Below are 22,328 nucleotides of genomic sequence, written 5' to 3'. Positions count from 1 at the left end.
TCCTCCATGGAAGCATTTTCAAGCAATGAATGAAAACCACACATTGACATATATAGACAGAGCCACAGCCCAATTAACAGGTGTAATGAATCGTAGTAGTTATACAATGTATCAGAAAATACGATATATTATAAAAGTGTAGCAAAAAGTATAGTGCAGAAACATACGAGTCAATCACTGACATTTAGATGTAGATAATCACAACTGTATTAAGTGACATGTATGTGCATATAATAGTGAAAACATATTAATTACAGATTAATCAACAATCACAGTATGATACACAGAAGCTGGCACTCACCAATCTAGGTAAACAAGGACCATCTGTCCACGAGAAGTCAGTGAAAAAAGAAAAAAGAAAAAGAATTCCGGCGCCATAATCGCCATATTGCGCATGCCCCAACTCACACCGTCTATTGGCTGCTGCCAACACGTGCAAAACAAAGCACTATGACCCTGTACATCGCAGTCTGATTACAACATCATAGAGGGGCCGCAGTCCCGCGCAGGCGCAATGCGATAAAACGCTTTAGCCACGCCATAGTGAAAACTGGAAAACTTGCCAGTAATGCGATACCATTCTCGGGATGTATGCGCAGCAATGGCTGAAAAAGAACCCTGCACGGAGAGATATATATCACATCAGTATTCACAAAATATGTGGTAAGAATGTAGGTAGATAAAGATAGTAAATAACATCACAATGAAGTTTTATTAAAACCCAAAAGACAAGGTATCCCCCATATGAATCAATCAAGGGAATACCGTCATACGAAGACTCTCGACATGCAAATATGTCAGATCCTCATCCCGGATACATTTTAGGTTACTTCGTGTTTCAAGTTATGAGAAAAAAAAGAGCTTATTCCCCTCTCAACTACCCCCCTATTATTTCTGGTACACAATATATATCATCCGTGCAGGTCAGCGCTGTAGCATCTTCTACACAGTAGAGACCTTTCTTGAAACTCTTGAACATTCTCGTAGGCAGAATAAAGTACAAAACATATAAAAGTAGCCTTCCTAATACCAGTTGGTAAGTGTCCTTCAGTGTTAATCTCAACATCTCAAAGTCTTCAATCTACAAGACAAAAGAGAATCAAATTAGTAAACACATTAAAATCAATTTATAATATAATTACTCCTATTCCATACATCAAAAATATAAAAATTTTCAGAGTAACAACTAAATAATGAATGGTACCATCAGGCAAGAGAACCCCAGGGTCCACAAAAGTACATCAAACAAATGCCCTAAAAAGAGAAGGACAGACATCCAAAAATTTAACCACATCCAAAAATTCTAACTGTACACATACAATCAGCGTTTGAATACATTCAAAGGATAATCCATGTTAAGACCATTGGGATGAAGGGAGTTAAGTTTATGAATCCATTGAACCTCCCGTTGTTTGAGGACCAGTTCCCTATTGCCCCCACGTTTAAGGGGGGGAACCCTATCAACAATACAGAATCTAAGCTGTTGCACGCTATGTCCCAACTCTACGAAGTGTCTAGGTACAGGAAGTTCAACTTTCTTCGTCCGAATGCTAGATTTATGGTTATTCAGTCGCAACCTGCATTCAGTTGTAGTTTCACCCACATAAATCAGATTACACGGGCATTGTAAAATGTAAATGACAAAATCACTTCGACATGTGTAATGTGAAGTGATTCTGTACGCTCTACCAGTGGTGGGATGTATGAAAGAACTACCCTTTAACATGATAGCGCAACTGTCACACGACAGACAAGGGAAACACCCATGGCGTGTCACATCATGTAGTCCACCTCTAGCCCGACTGTTAACTGCACAGACATCTGTCTTCACAAGTTTATCCCTCAAGTTCCGAGGTCTTCTATATGAGAAGAGGGGGGGTGACTGAAATTCTACCACTCCATCATAGTAATTGGACAAAATCCTCCAATGTCTCCTAATGATGCCTGCAACATTAGAACTATAGATACTGAATGTAGAGGTCATAGGGAATCTGACAGCAGTCTGTCGATCCCTCCTACTATCCTGTCTCAATTGGATCCTATCAGTTTGTTGTACTCTCTGGATATGTTTTTTTAAAAGTCTATCCGGGTAACCTCTGTCCAGAAATTTACCCACCATCATGTCCAGTTTGTGGTCCAGGCATGTAGGGTCATCAACTATCCGTTTAACCCTCAATAGTTGGCTATATGGTAGAGACCTGATCATCCCCCTCGGGTGGTGACTGTTAAAACTCAATAGGTTATTACAATCTGTTTCCTTGACATACAGATCCGTCATAAGTTTGGAGTCCTGAATATAAACCCTAGTGTCTAAAAATTGGATACTAGTGTCAGACATTACCATGGTAAATTTAATATCAGAATCAATATCATTGAGATATTCAAAAAACCCATTGAGACCAAGCAGGTCACCCGTCCAAATAAGGAAGACGTCATCTATGTAACGCCACCACCCAAGTACCGAGGTAAAGTGGTGGGATACATAGATCGACGTCTCCTCTAGGTCCGCCATCACAATGTTGGCGTACGTAGGGGCCACATTTGACCCCATAGCCGTACCACGGAGTTGCATAAAAAACTCGTTGTTGAAGAGAAAATAGTTACAGGTTAGAACTATATCAAGGAGACCCATCAGGAATTCCCTGCATTCACCGGAGAACTCAGTGTTTCTCAGTGCTTTGTCCACACTGTTCATACCCCTCACATGAGTGATAGAGGTGTATAAACTAGTCACATCAAATGAGACCAACCGGGCCCCATTAGGAACATTGATGTCACTGATTTTATTCAGGAAGTCCGACGTGTCCCTAATGTAAGATCTAGCAGACACGGCGAACTTCCTCAAAATCTTGTCAAGAAAGACTGCAAGAGGGCAGAGCAACGAATCCCTGCCCGAAACAATGGGTCTCCCAGGGGGATTAGTAATACTCTTGTGTATTTTAGGTAGACAGTATAGTATGGGTGTTATTGGATAAAGTGGTGTTAAGTAAGTATACAGATCTCTGTCAATCATATCATTAGCAAAAGCATTGTCAACCAGTACTCTAATACGTTTCTGAATGTCCCTCACAGGGTCAATCGAGATTCTCCTATAGACCTCTATATCATTGAGTTGTCTATAGACTTCATTTAGGTACAGGGTTCGGTCCATAATGACAACCGCACCCCCTTTATCCGCGGGTTTAATAATGAGGTCATCATTACGGACCAATTTATCCAAAGCTACTTTCTCTTTAATGGACAAATTGTGTCGGGTATGCATAGATATACCAGAGCAACATTCCTGTTTAAATTCTGAAACATCTTTAAGCACTGATGCAATAAACGTTTCAACCACCTGCAAACATGCAGGGGGCTGGAAGTTGCTCCTATTGGACAAACCCCAATGTTTGAGGCATAGTTCTATATCTGGCCCTGGATTACTATTCATCACCGGAATAGGCTGTTGGGAAAACCAAGTCTTCATCCTGACTGACCTGAAAAAATTATTCAGGTCAATATCAAGTTGCAGCCAATCCATGTTTTGAATAGGGCAGAACGATAACCCCTTATGCAAAACCGACAATTCATCAACAGATAAAGTATAATCAGAAACATTTACCACTAATTGGTGGTCACAGGAGACCTCTTTTTCACTTGTGCCGTCGATCTTAGCTGTTTGATATTCTTGCTTCTTACATCCCCGCCTGTATTTTCTGCCACCTCTCCTTGTACAAGCTGACTTTGCTCTGGTACGCTGGTTGCTTCCCCTAAAAAATCAACCGTAGGGGAGTCCCTATTTCTTTGAAATCTTCCTTTTGTGTCCTTCCAAATGGGCCTCTTCTGTTGTATTGGTTGTTCCTTCTTCCAGTTGTAGATCTTGCCTGAAGCATAGTCGTCTCTGTCACGAAACCACTTATGTCGTTTTATCTCCTCCTGTTCACGTTGAAACTTTAGTAGAATACCTTGGAATTTCTCCTGATAACCAGAAAGTTCATCACCTTCCATGACCGTCCGTAATTTTTCCTCTAATTCAGCCTTCTTGAATCCACACTTCTCAATCTCCTTCTGAAGAAATTCAATGTTGAGTAGAATTACATCCAAGGCATATTTGTTGGATAAGCCCTCCAGGCTCATGCAGAAATCCACGTTATTTGGGAACAGGTTGGGCTTCAAATGAGATCTTAATCCACGTGGGATGATTTGGTGCCTGTAGTATTCGCCCAAAATAGACAGATGTAGCCGCAGGTTAATATATCTCCTTGACTCAAATTCAAAGCATCGTTTGATGTCAACCTTAGCTGGAATCCCCAGGAAGGTCCCATCTCCCAATGAACCATTCAAAATCCTGTTCACATCCTCTGTGGTGTAGGAAAAAACACCACAGAGTTTTTTATGCAACTCCGTGGTATGGCTATGGGGTCAAATGTGGCCCCTACGTACGCCAACATTGTGATGGCGGACCTAGAGGAGACGTCGATCTATGTATCCCACCACTTTACCTCGGTACTTGGGTGGTGGCGTTACATAGATGACGTCTTCCTTATTTGGACGGGTGACCTGCTTGGTCTCAATGGGTTTTTTGAATATCTCAATGATATTGATTCTGATATTAAATTTACCATGGTAATGTCTGACACTAGTATCCAATTTTTAGACACTAGGGTTTATATTCAGGACTCCAAACTTATGACGGATCTGTATGTCAAGGAAACAGATTGTAATAACCTATTGAGTTTTAACAGTCACCACCCGAGGGGGATGATCAGGTCTCTACCATATAGCCAACTATTGAGGGTTAAACGGATAGTTGATGACCCTACATGCCTGGACCACAAACTGGACATGATGGTGGGTAAATTTCTGGACAGAGGTTACCCGGATAGACTTTTAAAAAAACATATCCAGAGAGTACAACAAACTGATAGGATCCAATTGAGACAGGATAGTAGGAGGGATCGACAGACTGCTGTCAGATTCCCTATGACCTCTACATTCAGTATCTATAGTTCTAATGTTGCAGGCATCATTAGGAGACATTGGAGGATTTTGTCCAATTACTATGATGGAGTGGTAGAATTTCAGTCACCCCCCCTCTTCTCATATAGAAGACCTCGGAACTTGAGGGATAAACTTGTGAAGACAGATGTCTGTGCAGTTAACAGTCGGGCTAGAGGTGGACTACATGATGTGACACGCCATGGGTGTTTCCCTTGTCTGTCGTGTGACAGTTGCGCTATCATGTTAAAGGGTAGTTCTTTCATACATCCCACCACTGGTAGAGCGTACAGAATCACTTCACATTACACATGTCGAAGTGATTTTGTCATTTACATTTTACAATGCCCGTGTAATCTGATTTATGTGGGTGAAACTACAACTGAATGCAGGTTGCGACTGAATAACCATAAATCTAGCATTCGGACGAAGAAAGTTGAACTTCCTGTACCTAGACACTTCGTAGAGTTGGGACATAGCGTGCAACAGCTTAGATTCTGTATTGTTGATAGGGTTCCCCCCCTTAAACGTGGGGGCAATAGGGAACTGGTCCTCAAACAACGGGAGGTTCAATGGATTCATAAACTTAACTCCCTTCATCCCAATGGTCTTAACATGGATTATCCTTTGAATGTATTCAAACGCTGATTGTATGTGTACAGTTAGAATTTTTGGATGTGGTTAAATTTTTGGATGTCTGTCCTTCTCTTTTTAGGGCATTTGTTTGATGTACTTTTGTGGACCCTGGGGTTCTCTTGCCTGATGGTACCATTCATTATTTAGTTGTTACTCTGAAAATTTTTATATTTTTGATGTATGGAATAGGAGTAATTATATTATAAATTGATTTTAATGTGTTTACTAATTTGATTCTCTTTTGTCTTGTAGATTGAAGACTTTGAGATGTTGAGATTAACACTGAAGGACACTTACCAACTGGTATTAGGAAGGCTACTTTTATATGTTTTGTACTTTATTCTGCCTACGAGAATGTTCAAGAGTTTCAAGAAAGGTCTCTACTGTGTAGAAGATGCTACAGCGCTGACCTGCACGGATGATATATATTGTGTACCAGAATTAATAGGGGGGTAGTTGAGAGGGGAATAAGCCTTTTTTTTCTCATAACTTGAAACACGAAGTAACCTAAAATGTATCCGGGATGAGGATCTGACATATTTGCATGTCGAGAGTCTTCGTATGACGGTATTCCCTTGATTGATTCATATGGGGGATACCTTGTCTTTTGGGTTTTAATAAAACTTCATTGTGATGTTATTTACTATCTTTATCTACCTACATTCTTACCACATATTTTGTGAATACTGATGTGATATATATCTCTCCGTGCAGGGTTCTTTTTCAGCCATTGCTGCGCATACATCCCGAGAATGGTATCGCATTACTGGCAAGTTTTCCAGTTTTCACTATGGCGTGGTTAAAGCGTTTTATCGCATTGCGCCTGCGCGGGACTGCGGCCCCTCTATGATGTTGTAATCAGACTGCGATGTACAGGGTCATAGTGCTTTGTTTTGCACGTGTTGGCAGCAGCCAATAGACGGTGTGAGTTGGGGCATGCGCAATATGGCGATTATGGCGCCGGAATTCTTTTTCTTTTTTCTCTTTTCACTGACTTCTCGTGGACAGATGGTCCTTGTTTACCTAGATTGGTGAGTGCCAGCTTCTGTGTATCATACTGTGATTGTTGATTAATCTGTAATTAATATGTTTTCACTATTATATGCACATACATGTCACTTAATACAGTTGTGATTATCTACATCTAAATGTCAGTGATTGACTCATATGTTTCTGCACTATACTTTTTGCTACACTTTTATAATATATCGTATTTTTTGATACATTGTATAACTACTACGATTCATTACACCTGTTAATTGGGCTGTGGCTCTGTCTATATATGTCAATGTGTGGTTTTCATTCATTGCTTGAAAATGCTTCCATGGAGGAAGTGAAACGTTGCTATGTTGGGTGAATAAATTCACATTTTTTTGCTGAGTGCTGCTTCCAGTCTCTTTTTCTTGGATATAAGCTTTTAACATGTCATAGTGACATGTCAGAAGCTTTGATTGGTGGGGTTCCGAGCGCGGAGACCCCCACCGATCGCTAATAGGAAGTGGAAGAAGCACTCCAGTGAGCGCTGTGCCGATAAGTTTTTGATCGGCTTTCCTTGGAGCGGTGTACTCGCTCGGCTTTCAGAGTAAAGCGTTAAAAAACTAAGCGGTACAGCTACAGCTTTAGCGTCCAATCAGGACACTGCTAGAGGAGTCACCCAAACCTGCCGACAGGGCCCAAACCTGCCGACAGGGCCCAAACCTGCCGACACGTTCCCTTTAAGTGGAGTAAATTCACTAAGTCTATACAGTCTAACACCCGGGTTTGAGAATTTAATTCATAAATGTAATGTGTAAATCAGTAAAAAAATTCCACATGGGATTACAGAGAAGCGGAATGTCTATTCTCTCCTAGCCAAGGAATAGGAACTGGGTTCTATGGGTTGTAAACAAATTGCCCGGGAGTGCTCATACTAAAATATTTTGGATGGACTATTACAGAAAGCGGCTATGAAGGGCGGGGGTGAGGAAGGAGGCAGAGGGGGAATCAAAATAGGTGTCCTAATAGAGGCGTACCCAAGATAGACGCAGAGAGTCGGAGCTCCCTCTCTGCCGCCATCAGTAACTCCGCTTGTCCGCAGCTGTGACAGAAGTGTGATCGCTATGTGCCAATAAAAACGTAAAGTACAGTGAAACCGTATGCACATTTCTAATATCCCTTGCGTCTTAATTTCGCACAATTTGAAGAGCTCTGTTTGCTGTCAGTGAAATGAAACATTCCTGTAGATCCGTACAGACTATTCTTTTCACAGCTGAGAGCTTGCTGCAATTGTATCCTGTCTACGCAATCCTGAGCGTCAAATACATCAGATGTACAAATCTCTGATACATTTTCACCTGGGTCGGTGAAATATATCAGTCTGGAGCACAGACTGCTTAGTCCACAGAGGGTTACCGAGACTAGAAACACGGGAAGAAAAACTTAGCCGTAAGAAGAACTAGGTCAGCAGAATATTTTAGTCCCTGAATGTAAACACTAATGCGCCCATTCACTGGCTGGAAGCAGAGATCTTGAGAAGAGTGAGGAACTAGAGAACAAGGTATGTTAGAAAGTCCCAGAAATTTTAATTATATGATGATTAAGCTTTATTTACATAAAATTTGGACATCCCTTTATACTTAACAGGCTTGGAGCCCCATAGAGAACTGTAGTTCCTCACACCGCTAAAGGAGCCCCACATGTTTTTATAACCCCTGATACAATAGGTTTTACTTAAAGATTTAATAGAATTGTTATTTACATGGGACTGCATAACCTCTGATTAATTTCCCCTACAATGTAGTTTTGTAGGATGAAGCCCTTCTTATAGCTTGTACTTCCACCAGCCAAGCCCCACACTGAGGACCCCACAAAGACGACACTGAGGACCTGGACAATATAGACAACTCTTACCTTAGATGATCGACACTGGTTCATCAGATCAATGTACTGGTTCCTTCCTATACCGAGGAGTCTTAGGCCTTCAAAAGAAGAACAGATGTAAATATGAAGTGTTTTTTTTATATATTATTATTGTATCCTCTTCGAAGGCTTCAAAGGGGCATTTAAATGCATCACCTATCCACGAGCTTGGTGATAAGTGTTAGATCGGTGGGGGGGCCTGGCGGCAGGGACCCCAACATTTGTTTTAATGGGGGGGGGGGCAGTCCGTAGTTGGGAAGAATTATATGGATCGGCAGTCAAGAACGAGCATCTGTAAATTAGACCATTAGCGTGATGCCCTTATACTGGTCAGTGTAAGGGCACGTTTACATGGTCACGTGGATTTTGAAGATAATCCGTGGCTGAAACTCTGATTTCTGATGCAGATTGACCCCGGTGTAGTTTAATGAAGCAATTCTGCGGCTTTTCAGAGTGGAATCCGTGACCATAATAAACATCTGCGTCGCGTTATTTTGGGTGAATGTCACAGACTTTCAGAGCTGCTGACTGGCTGGGTGGGATCATGTGATATACCATGTGACCGGACACTGCATTTTATTTCAGCCCCTGGCACTTTGGGGTGGGGGGGCAGTTTGGCGAGTGTAACGGTACCAACCACTAACACGCTATAAGGATATCACAGCGATAGGGGAGTCATTGGGCCCCTGTTCTTTTAGGTCCCCATTAGAATAAATGGTTATACTCACAGTCGGCGGCGGTAAAGTTCGGCAGGGAATCATAACTCTTCTCACTGTTCATAATATCCTATGAAAGAAAATTATAAAATATTCAGAAATATGGGCTACAGGGAACCAGTATACAGAAGACATTTCACGAGTATTCTGGATGCAGAAAATAAAAGGTTATTCAGAATATAATGAAAAGTTAAAACATTTTCCCTTATACTTTCTATATCAATAGCTCACGGCTTTCAAGAACTCCGTTTGCTGTCATTCAACAGGAACCTTCATGGTTTATGTCCAGTGGATATAAATCTGTCCTGGTCATGTGATGGGCACACAGGTGCCTGACTCGTTACAGTACAGTTATCAGAGCGGTGTCTTATAACCATCACATGACCAGGACAGGTTTGTATTCACTGGAAGAGAACAAAGAAGGTTCCTGTTGAATGACAGCAAGCAGTGATTTTGAATGTCATGAAGAATTGATAAAGTAGGATGTCAACATAAGATGAATCATTGTTAACTTGCTGAAACTGCAATACCTTTTTCAGTAAAATAAAATAATTTCTTCCAAGAAAAGCGCCACTGGTGTGGGGAGAGAGAGGAGAGAGGAGAGAGGAGAGAGGAGAGAGGAGAGAGGAGAGAGGAGAGAGGAGAGAGGAGAGAGGAGAGAGGAGAGAGGAGAGAGGAGAGAGGAGAGAGGAGAGAGGAGAGAGGAGAGAGGAGAGAGGAGAGAGGAGAGAGGAGAGAGGAGAGAGGAGAGAGGAGAGAGGAGAGAGGAGAGAGGAGAGAGGAGAGAGGAGAGAGGAGAGAGGAGAGAGGAGAGAGGAGAGAGGAGAGAGGAGAGAGGAGAGAGGAGAGAGGAGAGAGGAGAGAGGAGAGAGGAGAGAGGAGAGAGGAGAGAGGAGAGAGGAGAGAGGAGAGAGGAGAGAGGAGAGAGGAGAGAGGAGGGAGGAGAGAGGGGGAGGGAGGAGAGGGGGAGGGAGGAGAGAGGGGGAGGGAGGAGAGAGGGGGAGGGAGGAGAGAGGGGGAGGGAGGAGAGAGGGGGAGGGAGGAGAGGGGGGAGGGAGGAGAGAGAGGGAGGGAGGAGAGAGAGGGAGGGAGGAGAGAGGGGAGGGAGGAGGAGAGAGGGGAGGGAGGAGAGAGAGAGGGGGAGGGAGGAGAGAGGGGGGAGGGAGGAGAGAGAGGGGGGAGGGAGGAGAGAGAGGGAGGGAGGAGAGAGAGGGAGGGAGGAGAGAGAGGGGAGGGAGGAGAGAGAGGGGAGGGAGGAGAGAGAGAGGGGGAGGGAGGAGAGAGAGAGGGGGAGGGAGGAGAGAGAGGAGGAGGGAGGAGAGAGAGGAGGAGGGAGGAGAGAGAGGGGGAGGGAGGAGAGAGAGGGGGAGGGAGGAGAGAGAGAGGGGGAGGGAGGAGAGAGAGAGGGGGAGGGAGGAGAGAGAGAGGGGGAGGGAGGAGAGAGAGAGGGGGAGGGAGGAGAGAGAGAGGGGGAGGGAGGAGAGAGAGAGGGGGAGGGAGGAGAGAGGGGGAGGGAGGAGAGAGAGAGGGGGAGGGAGGAGAGAGAGAGGGGGAGGGAGGAGAGAGAGGGGGAGGGAGAGAGAGGGGGAGGGGGTAGGGAGACAGAGGGGGAGGGAGAGAGAGGGAGGGAGGAGAGAGGGCTGAAAATGTGGATGGCTGCCCGCTGCCACCAGCCGTGCCCGTAATCATGGAACCGTGATTACGGGCACTGTCGTGTGCACGAGGCCTAAGACTGTAAGCTTCATGTGTAGACTGACAGCAATCCGTCTACCTCATGTTAATCATTGCGAGACAGGTAGCCACTACAAGACATGACAAATCCCCCTCCTCCATGCTTCTCACCTCCATTATTCCGACATAGTAGGAGAAGGGGGTTATCCGGAGTCCTTTCACCATGATATCGGACAGGTGGTACGGGTACAGCATCAGATGCTCCCTGCTGTATTTCAGGAGTTCCTCATAGTATTTGCGCTCATCTTTTTTCACATGTTTCACTGCAAACATAATAAATATATCATTAGCTAATGGGCAGGTGTACAGAGGGGTGCAAAAATATTACCACCACATTTCCTTGCTTCCAGGACTACTGATTTTTACATTTTGACATTCACAAATAAAACCTAAATTATAAGATTTAAAAAAATGTTTTTTTTCATATTACACACCCATACAATTCTCACGTTGTGAAAAAGTCGCTCAGCACTATACATTTATAGGCACCGTCATGCAATTTTCAATCAAAATGTTGTGTTGTGTAGAAAATGCATACATTTTTTCTAAATGTGACAGGGCGCAGATATCTGCCTAGTAAAAAGGGTGATTACAAAAAAAAAATAGTTCCTATATTCTCCCCCCTGGGTTCACTGGAGGCTGTACTGGGGATGATCTTCCTTCCTGCTCTCACTTGTAGCTCCCTCCTCCCTCCACAGACACAGAACCAAGTATTAAAAGTTTTCATCTTGCTTCCAAACAAATTGAATGCTGCATCCTGAATATTGCACCTAGAGCTTTCAGCCTGGTATCATCAGGGCTTTAATATAAAACCAATCGGATCTAAGCTCTACCCCTTATATATAGGACAGATGGCCGTGAATGTACAGAACCCTTATATTCTGAACTGGGGTGGAGGGATACTGGAACTTCTTGTGAACAGTCCTCTTACCAATGAGAGGATGTGTGCTCTCTGATGGTCACATTTAGATGGAGGGGGTTGGAGTTTCTACTACAGGGGTGAGAAGATGAGCAGTTGAACATGTAATCTGCCTGATCAGGACATGTTGACTGACTTGGACGTTTTCAGCCATCTGGATCATGGAGATTTGTGTGACTATTTGTGGTGTAGACTTGTATGATAAGGTTTATTTTTTGGATGTATCCTGCGCCTTCGGCTCTGCTTGGATCAGATTTTTCAGCCACACATGATTTTTATGTACTTTTTTACACAATGTTACGCTTTGATGCAGAATTCCACGAAGGCGCCCATGTATTTAATGTTCTGGATGGTCAATTTACAACGTGTAAGGCGTCTAATTTCGTGTAATATATGGTTATGGTGCCAGAACGTGAATTTTTAACATTTTACAGGTTTTATGCGTGCGTGTCAAAAGTGTAAAAACTGTTGTGGCAGCTAAAAGGGCTGAACCTCGCAGGGATGAGGGGACGCAAGACCACGAGGAGAGAAGACTCTTGTATGTAAAAAAAAAAAAATAATAATAATTACTTTATCAAAGCCAATGTAAATGCTGCTTTTCTGCCATCAAGCGTTGGAGCCGGTTTAACCCATTCCCAACCGCCCACTGTTTTTTTGACCCCGTGCAGTGCAGGTCCAGAGCAAGGTCTTTTGGCGTCGCTATAGAAAAGCCTTATGAGAACGCATTCTGTTACGAACAGCTCCTGTACTTACAGCAGCCTCCTGAATACACTGGGATCGGAGGATCTTCCGATCCGAGCTGTTTGATCGCCATGGAACCGTGGCCTGATCAAAGGGGACTCCCAGTTTTGATCACACCATCAGAAACCCAGTGATGCCATCGAGACTAGGGGAACCCTCAACAGTCAGAACTAAGGACCTACGGTAGAAAGGACCCCAGGACTGTCTGTTCTGTATGCCTGCTGTTAGGGCACAATATGTGTCACAGTGACAAGGTACTACGCATTAGCAAATAGGAGTATGCTAATATAAGAAATAAAGTTGTAAATAAAAAAAAGTTATCCCATTAGGGGGGATGATTTTTTTTTGTAAAAAAGAATAAGTAAAAGTTCATTATTTAGCATAAAATATATTTTATGCCCATACATTTCATAAAAACAAAAACATCTACACAAGCGTAATAACCCCAAGGATAAATTTAACAGGTAAAACATGCACGGTATAAAAAAAACAAAAAACACTTTTTTCTATATTCACACCGCAAAAATAAAAGGACAACATACAGAGTCATTTATTTCTACCCTCCAAACTGCGCAAAAAAACAAAACTTCTCCCACATAAAACAATGCCCCATAAAGCCACATCAATGTAAGAAAAAAAAAAAAAAAAAAAAAACTTTAGTTATTGATGCTGAAACAAATAAAAATGTAGCCGGCCGTTCGGGCCTGGTCAATAAGGGGTTGACATTTCAGTTCTATCTTCATAATCTGACTTTATGCCTGGAGGATATTGGGTGTAGGACTTCTGAGCACATGACGGAGGTCGACAGCTTCCTCCAAAACAGCTGCAATGTCTGCAAGTGTCAACTTGTTTATGGTGAACTCAACTTGCCATAAATATCTAAGATGGGAAAACCCCTTTAAGATCTAAAAATGTGAAAACTGTTAAATATGGGTAGTAAAGTAGAGTGGTCCTTTAATTAATTCCCAAATATATTGTGAAAAGGGCCAGCAAATTGGGGCTTCACTTACAAGAGACCAGGATCTTCCAGGCTATGAGTTGGCCAGTGTAGCGCGCCCGCAGTCCTACAGGGTTTGCCATTGAATGTGTTGACTGTTAAGATCTAATGCAGAACGGTGTACCCTTCATAAATCTGGTGTGGACAACCCCTCTTTATAGAGCAGACCCCTGAGAAATAGCTGATCAGAACCTCCATTACCAGAAATTGCCAAATCCAGCAAAATTCCAATAAACCAGACAGGTGCTGGATTATCAAACACTCCTAATATGTAAGTAGAGGTCAGCTTCCTATGGTTTATATAGCGCCGATATATTCCACGGCGCTGTGCAGACATTGTCACCGTACACCAAAGTCCCCAATAGGTTTTTTTTGGTCTTCCATGTCGTCATTCTCTGGAGTTGCACGAGTTCTCGTATAAAAAAATAAATATGTAATATTTTGATTCAAAAATGTGTTTGGTGACATTCTTTTCGTTATTATTTTTCTTTCCCTGGCATATTTTATTAGGCCCTAATAAGAAATCAGAGCAGACAGGACCCAGGCGGTCTCCAAGGGGATGCCAGACGTAGGGGGACCTCCTCTCCTGGCAATTGCAGCAATGACAGGGTTAACTGCCGCGATCTGAGATCTCTTCTCTCCTGCCAGTTATGGCGGAATCAGGGATGTGTGTCAGTCACACTCCTGCCAGCGATCTCCTGGATACACTAGCAGCGCGAGGTCACCATTATGGATAAATCCATCGGTGTGGCATCTGTTTCCCTGTTCATAGAGACATTATTGCAAAAACTACAGAATTTTTTTTCCCAAGCTCAATCGATTTCAATTAGAAAAGTTCAGCTCCAGCGAAGAATAGAACATATTACGAATAAGGCCAGGAGACCGACCGCTGCACCGACCACGGCAGACCGCTGCGCCGACCGCCCCCCGAGTAGGGCACACCGCTGCGCCGACCGCCCCCCGAGTAGGGCACACCGCTGCGCCGACCGCCCCCCGAGTAGGGCACACCGCTGCGCCGACCGCCCCCCGAGTAGGGCACACCGCTGCGCCGACCGCCCCCCGAGTAGGGCACACCGCTGCGCCGACCGCCCCCCGAGTAGGGCACACCGCTGCGCCGACCGCCCCCGAGTAGGGCACACCGCTGCGCCGACCGCCCCCCGAGTAGGGCACACCGCTGCGCCGACCGCCCCCCCCCCGAGTAGGGCACACCGCTGCGCCGACCGCCCCCGAGTAGGGCACACCGCTGCGCCGACCGCCCCCCGAGTAGGGCACACCGCTGCGCCGACCGCCCCCCGAGTAGGGCACACCGCTGCGCTGGGAAGGAGGCTGAGGCATAACCAACAGGAAATACCACAACCTTCTACAGGAAAGTGTTCACTTCCCCATCAATATAAAGTAGAAGAAGAGATACGAGTATGGGGTTTAATTTAAAATAAAAAAAATTGTATGTAATTCTTGAATATTAAAAAAATAAAAACATCATATGTCCCCCATCACCCATATAATAGGTCAGCGGAGGCCACACAAGGCTCGTGGGCATCTTTCCTTCCGCTCCTGACTCTTCATCCCCATGACAAACAATTGTCCAGAATGCCATACCTCTGCCCTGCTAGAGATCAGATCACTTGTGTCCGATGGGCTCCTCCAGCTCACACTGGCACAGGAAGGGAGTGACATCCGAGTGGCTGCTGTTATAAGTTCCTTCTAGAGTAGAGAGCAGGGCAGGTCCACATTGCAGATCTGTGCTGTATTATAGGGGCACTGCTCTTGGCACATTCGTATGGGCATTGCTGTAGGAGTCAGTACTCTGTGGGCACATTTATGGTGGTCATGCCTATGTTTGGACATGGTGTTATGGATAATTTGGTGCGGTGGGTACAATATGAGATCTTCTGTGTTGATGGTATCACTATTCTGCATTCACATCTGTATGAACTTTGTACAGTTGAATATCTACAGGGTGGCACCACTGTGTGGTTGGCACAAATCTCTAGTGTGGGCATAGTAATACAATCAGGAACAATTCGGGGGTCATCGGCATCTCACGACTAGGGGGCACTTCGAGAAAATGAACAATCGTTGTGGAGGGTTAAACCTATAAGACCATTGTAAGGCTGGATTCTCATACAGCATTTTTCACTGTATTTTTTTTTTTGTTTTAAGTAAAAAATGCTGTGGCCAGATGTTACTTTGAAGTCCATAGTAACACATAGAAAAGCCTGTTTTAATTTGTGGTGTTTTTGGAGTTTGCTGGGTTTTTCTTTCAAAATGCCGGGTATGGTGTTATTATTCTGGCGTTTTTCTCCCTAAGACTAAAAAAAATGGCAGGAAAAAATGCGTGTTCAAAATGTTACAAAACAAAAATCCTCACCAAAATAGTTTGTGAAAAACTATTGAAACGCGTGGAGTTTAAAAATCGCCACACATGGAGTTATTACGATTGATGTGTATGAAGTTCTTATATACTCCAAGACTACAGCTGGGATGGTGGTGGTCAGGGCATGCTGAGAGTTGTAGTGGCATAGGTTGCCGGCCGCTGCTCTACAGTAATGTACAGTGTACGGTGCTGGTTCCTTACCCAGGTTATTGCGGTATCTCAGCTGGTTGCGGATGCTGTACAGTACGACGTGCTTCTCATAGTCTTTTTGTGAGTTTCCGAGGCTCTAAGGAGAAGAAGATTTACCGGAATTACGGGAGACGACAGAGGATAATATTTATACCAAACCGGGCAGGAATGTGGAAAAAGTTTACGTGTTGTTTATCCTGCTGGAGGAGGGGGTGGAACCGTTATTTTGGAGAGCTACAACATTGGGGCCCCCAGGGCATGCTGGGACATGTAGTGCTTGCTGCCAGTCAGTCAGTATTTTTGGGTGTACTAGAGCTCCAGCAGTGGTTTGTCACCGGATAGGAGCCACTTCCAGTATAACCCTGTGTAGTAGTTGTGAATAGCAGCGGTTATTACTGCCCCGTACACCCGAGGACGAGCCGATACATCACCAGGGAGACACCTGGATGGGGGAGGTGATGACCCACAACGTAAAAGAGCAATACAATAGATAGATGGCAGCATTGTGAGGGGTGCAGGGAGGACACGCGCAAGGAGTTGAGAGAACATGCCGCAGGGAGGCAGATGAGAGGACACGGCGCAGGGTGGACACGGCGCAGGGTGGCAGGGAGGACGGGGCGCAGGGTGGCAGGGAGGACGGGGCGCAGGGAGGACGGGGCGCAGGCTGGCAGGGAGGACGTAGCGCAGGGTGGACGTGGCACAGGATGGCGGGGAGGACGTGGCGCAGGGTGGACGTGGCGCAAGGAGGACGTGGCGCAGGGTGGACGTGGCGCACGGTGGCAGGGAGGACGTGGCGCAGGGTAGCAGGGAGGACGTGGTGCAGGGAGGACGTGGCGCAAGGAGGACGTGGCGCAGGGTGGCAGGGTGGACGTGGCGCACGGTGGCAGGGAGGACGTGGCGCAGGGTGGCAGGGAGGACGTGGCGCAGGGTGGACGTGGCGCAGGGAGGACGTGGCGCAGGGTGGCAGGGTGGACGTGGCACAGGGAGGACGTGGCGCAGGGTGGACGTGGCGCAGGGTGGCAGGGAGGACGTGGTGCAGGGTGGACATGGCGCAGGGAGGACGTGGCGCAGGGTGGACATGGCACAGGGTGGACGTGGTGCAGGGTGGCAGCGGCGCAGGGTGGACATGGCACAGGGTGGACGTGGTGCAGGGTGGCAGCGGCGCAGGGTGGACGTGGCGCAGGGTGGACGTGGCTCAAGGAGAACATGGTGGCATGTGCTGGGTGCCACTGACTTCTCTGTGACCAGGTGACCCGGGCATTACCTGCTTTACATTGGCCGGTAGTTTGGCCCATGGATAGTTCTGTCGGATATGGAACTCCACGTCAATATTCATGGCGCCAGCTATAACCGCACCTCTCAGCGGACCCCCGGCCAGTACATAGCGCGTTACCGCCTCATGTCTCGCAGCTGTCAGCAGTGATCGCTCTCTAGTCCCCGCTATCACCTAGAACTTCTCCGTAGGAAGTTACTTCCTCATTGGTGAGCGGCCGGGGAGACAAGCGTGACGTCACTTCCTACAGAGGCGGCGATTTCACCGTTTACGACAGTCATCATGTCTTCCACTAGAGGCCAAATTCTCACTTTTTATACCGTCTCTAAATGCAGAGGCGGCCATGTTTCTGCAGCTGTTCTGTAGCTATTTATATCATGATCAGGGCGGCATGTTTCTGTATATGTTATGTGTTTTTATTATCATCATGATCATCAAATTGCCAAACCAGAGAGACCCCTGCTGGAGACAATGTTATTATCACAAACGTGCACATTTTTGAGAAGGGACATTAAAAGGGAGATTCTGGAAAGTGTCTACGGTCTTCTCTTATTTCTTGCCCATTTATAGAGGACATGTCCCTAAAATACAGCATTTGAATTACAAATAGTGTAAACATACCTCCCAACTTTCAAGTATTGTAATGAGGCACAACTAATGCGGCGACGTAGCGCATTGCTACAATTTGTTTTTCTCGTTAAACCACACCTCTAACCCCGCCCATCCCTACCCATACTCAGTTCAACCCACACAGTACAATACCCCCAAACTGCCCCCACAGTATAATACCCCCGAAAGGCCTCACCACAGTGTAATGCCCCATAGTGCCCCCCACAGTGTAATGCCACCATAAATCCTCTCCACCATATAACGCCCCCATATTGCCCCCCACACAGTATAATGCCCCATAGTGCCCCTCGCACAGTATAATACCCCCATAAATCCTCCCCACAATATAATGCCCCCATAGTTCCCCCACACAGTATAATGCTCCATAATGCCACCACACCGTATAATGACCCGTAGTGCCCCCCACAAAGTATAATACCCCATAGAGCCCCCCACATAGTATAATTCCCCATATTGCCCCCCACACAGTATAATGCCCACATAGTATAATGCCCTATAAGTACTCACACAGTATAATGCCCCATAGTGCTACCCATACACTATAATGCCCACATAGTATAATGCCCTTTAGTAGTATTCACACAGTATAATGCTCCATAGTGCCCCTTAAACAGTATAATGCCCCCATACTGGCCCCCACACAGTATAATGCCCCATAATGGCCCACACAGCATAATGCCCCATAGCCCACCCCCCCCCCCCCACAGTATAATGCCCACATAGTATAATGCCCTATAGTTGTAATCACACAGTATAATGTCCCATAGTGCCCCCAACACAGTATAATGCCCCATACTGCCCCCCACACAGTATAATGCCCACATAGTATAATTCCCTATAGTGTCAGGGCAAACTTCCTTTTCCCTGTTATTTCACACCGAATAACCACCTCTGTAAATTGAAAACTGAGGGCATGCGTGGAAGAAGTATACCAGGCAGACAAATGGTGGTACAGATCCTCCCTCAGTGAAGTAGGAAGTGAAGACTAAACCTTTATTGAACAAAGAATCAGAAAAAACTCCTCCCTAGTGGGACGTGCTTAAGCCCCATTGGCTCTATTCAGCTGTAAGCTCTTCTGTACACTCCTCTTGCATTCCAGGGGCGGTGTCTCCATAGACGTGATCCTCGTACAGCCTCCATTGTTCCATGGATTAAATATCTTTGTGTAATATACTGAATATATATATATATATATATATATATATATATATGGATAGTATTTTTGCAAACAATATACATGGTAATGATCCCTGACAGTCCCCCCTAAAAATAATATTACTCTATCCCTGAGTCTTACCTAGCAACCTTCTACTGACCACTCGAACCAGGCGGGTAGGGGTTTTGGATTATTTCACCAGCTTGAGACTAGCTACTCCTTATGAGTAACCCCCCTTTGTACCTGGACTTCCAAGGTTTTGGAGTGGTCCTAACTTTTACCTATTCTCCTCAGGATACAGGATGGTTGTCTTGGTATAATCTACAAACCGCTGCTGGTTGTAATATATATAATTAATCCAGTCTACATTTTTAATAACGGTAATAATTGTCGCACTGTCACTTACTGTCCTAATGGGACTTTTACCCCTGCAGATATAACAGGTCATGGGCAGCATCTTCCCCAAACCTAAAGACCCCGGGGTAACATAACCTCCGGGCTCTCATTGCTGCCATGTACTTCTTACATATGAGTGACAACAACCAGTGACCTTCACCTCACACCTCCACATAAAAATCCTCAGATTGTAATTTGCAGCGCCGTGGCATATTTACACACATAATAATTATAAACCTCAGACAATATAAACAATAGGGCCTCAACTAATAATATAATGCTATCACCAATCCCATGCTATCACCCTCAGGTTTTGGGTCCCATCAGTTCATTGCAAGTCCTGTACATCATGGTCCTCTTCTTCTCCTGTCTTCTGTCTTCTTTCGAGTCAGACTGCACAGTGGTGTCCAGTGGGGGATTTATTACTATCCTCCACCTGGTCACTTACTAATTAAAACACTTGATACTGCTGACGGATTCACTCAGGTCTTTGGTCTTTTACTTTACTTCGCTGATGTCATCAGGACTTAGTTTGGTCCTTCTCATCTGTCAGACACACCGTCTCTTTTAGTATACGTCACCGGGCTGTACATAGCACCTCATGCTGTGAGCCTGGGGTGAGTTCCCACGTAGACGGAGTGGTGGAGTTTTATTGTGACTACCACAAACCCTCCGTATCTGTCCTCTTCCTCTGGCAAGTTACTTGTCTGCACGGCTGCTTAGAATTGTAACACTGCCGTCAGTTCATGATAAACGCGTTGTACTGGCTCAGGCTGCGCCTGCCGCATCTCAGTGATGGAGTTCATCATAGTAAAAGTCTTCTAGTTCATGTTTACTGGCACTTGCTGGGGGACCCAAACCTTGTCAATTGTTAAAATAAATGCTAATCTGGTGATAACATCATCCGCATACACTATAAAAGTTGCTCTAAGTACATACAATAATAATGACAGGCCCTTGAACTACATAAAACAAACACCTTTATATAAGAAAAACTTCTCTGTTCCACTGGACAGGGCACCTAGAATATGTGAAGTTACTGGGTACATTGTATTTAAACTTGGTGTTACACTTTTCAGCAGGATTTGTACCTTGATCTCAGCTGATTACCTGGAACATCTCCAGCTCACCAAAATATACACAGATTCCACATGTTTATCTGACATGTGTCTCAAACCAATTTTTCTCCCCCTACTCTGGTTTGTTTTACCTGGGAAGGCCTCTCAAGTTCGGTTCTCTTTGTGGGAGGCGGGTGTGATAAGGTTGGCACCGGTCTGCCAGGACTGTTCTGTAGGCAAATCAAACAGCTGTAACAGAATTTAGCAGCAACAGCTGTAAAGCCTGGGACATACCAATTAGATCTTAATCAGATAATTAATTTGAAGAAAAACATTAACAATGACAGATTTATGTTAAATGTTCACACTGGGCAGTAACTAAAACTGATACATACAAACTGATTCTTCTTCTCTTTATATATCTATACATACACATATATACTGCACAGAATTCTCTGCTCTAAAATTTTCCTTTCACAACAAAAATATTTTCAAATGGGAATCTACTTGCACTGTGAAGTTTTCATTTACACAAACATAACACTGACGCCTCCAATAGTCCAATGCTAAGGCTGGTCCTGAACTTTACATAAAACTTAACCTCAGTATTTAATATTCCCACAACACCTTTTGAATATCGTTATTAAACGAACTAACTTTGGAATAACATCTGGAGAACTGCTGACATCTTATCATTGTACAAACACCAGTTCAATACTTGGGATAACACTGTTCCCCTGTCCCTAGGCACAACGTCTGCAGTGGGGAAGATACCGGCCGGGCTTCAGGCCTCCCTGAGAACAGGTCTACACACACGAGCACATTGTCATACACTTCTACCTCGGGTAGTTGTATGTTCTGCAGTCGCTGGGACGGGTAATCTGGCCGTGCTGCACTTTTCATAGGTACCTTTGCTGTTTTACCTATATCATTCCGTGTGCACATCATGCCGGCTACTGCAAACCTAGTGGTGGCGTTATTGTATCCAGGAACAAGTCAATTTACTGACACCTGGCTGCATATACCCTTGTTGTTAGTTCTGTCTTCTCTTGCTCTCTCAATTGGCTTACCCGATGATCCAATAAAGTTCCTACTACCAATGGGACGATAATTGTGAGCGATGCCAAAAGCGTACCTAGAGTCAGTGTAAATGTCGGCCGTCTTACCATCTGCCAGGTTACAGCCTCAGCGAGCACCTCCAGCTCCGCTCCTTGAGATGAATGAGAAGGTGAGAGTGGTTTCTGGATGATTTACCTGGTGCCTCGTATCCTGTCTTGTACATACTGTATATGATCAAGTATTTCTACATTACAAATTTACATTAAGAACCCATGTCACATATAGATAGAACATTTCAAAGGGGTGGCGTCTTCATTCTCATAAATAAAAACAAATATTATACACTTCTCCACACTCATCTGATAATCCAGAACACTTTGAGAATCTCACTTTTATCAGGTTCTGTAAATACTTGATTAATACAAAAACAAATAATAATTACTAAAATCTTTACATAAAATTATCAATGTTCAGATAATTTTCATCTCCTTCCCCCCTAAATCTGTAACGACTCATCTGTGAGTGACCTCAGCCTCTTGTGTAAATTTGCTGGAGGGGGATGGTCTGTTACACAT

General features: G+C 44.8%; 1 protein-coding gene across 1 annotated transcript in view; it reads right to left on the bottom strand.

Moving 5' to 3' along the window:
* FAM91A1 (family with sequence similarity 91 member A1) overlaps positions 1 to 17,703 on the bottom strand; it is a 55,934-nt gene extending 38,231 nt beyond the window's left edge. The window contains exons 1-5 of the mRNA XM_075825772.1: positions 17,446 to 17,703; positions 16,194 to 16,278; positions 11,070 to 11,221; positions 9,240 to 9,297; positions 8,503 to 8,570 (exon numbers count right to left, since the gene is read on the bottom strand). Coding sequence (XP_075681887.1) covers positions 8,503 to 8,570; positions 9,240 to 9,297; positions 11,070 to 11,221; positions 16,194 to 16,278; positions 17,446 to 17,517 — 435 coding nt within the window. The 5' untranslated portion in view covers positions 17,518 to 17,703. The remainder of the gene's footprint in view (positions 1 to 8,502; positions 8,571 to 9,239; positions 9,298 to 11,069; positions 11,222 to 16,193; positions 16,279 to 17,445) is intronic.
* Between the last annotated feature and the right edge of the window lie 4,625 nt (positions 17,704 to 22,328).

This window comes from Rhinoderma darwinii, chromosome 5, assembly GCF_050947455.1.
Source record: "Rhinoderma darwinii isolate aRhiDar2 chromosome 5, aRhiDar2.hap1, whole genome shotgun sequence".
NCBI lineage: Eukaryota > Metazoa > Chordata > Amphibia > Anura > Rhinodermatidae > Rhinoderma > Rhinoderma darwinii.
Note: the sequence above shows the minus strand (reverse complement) of the source record. Positions and strands in the feature narration are given on the sequence as shown.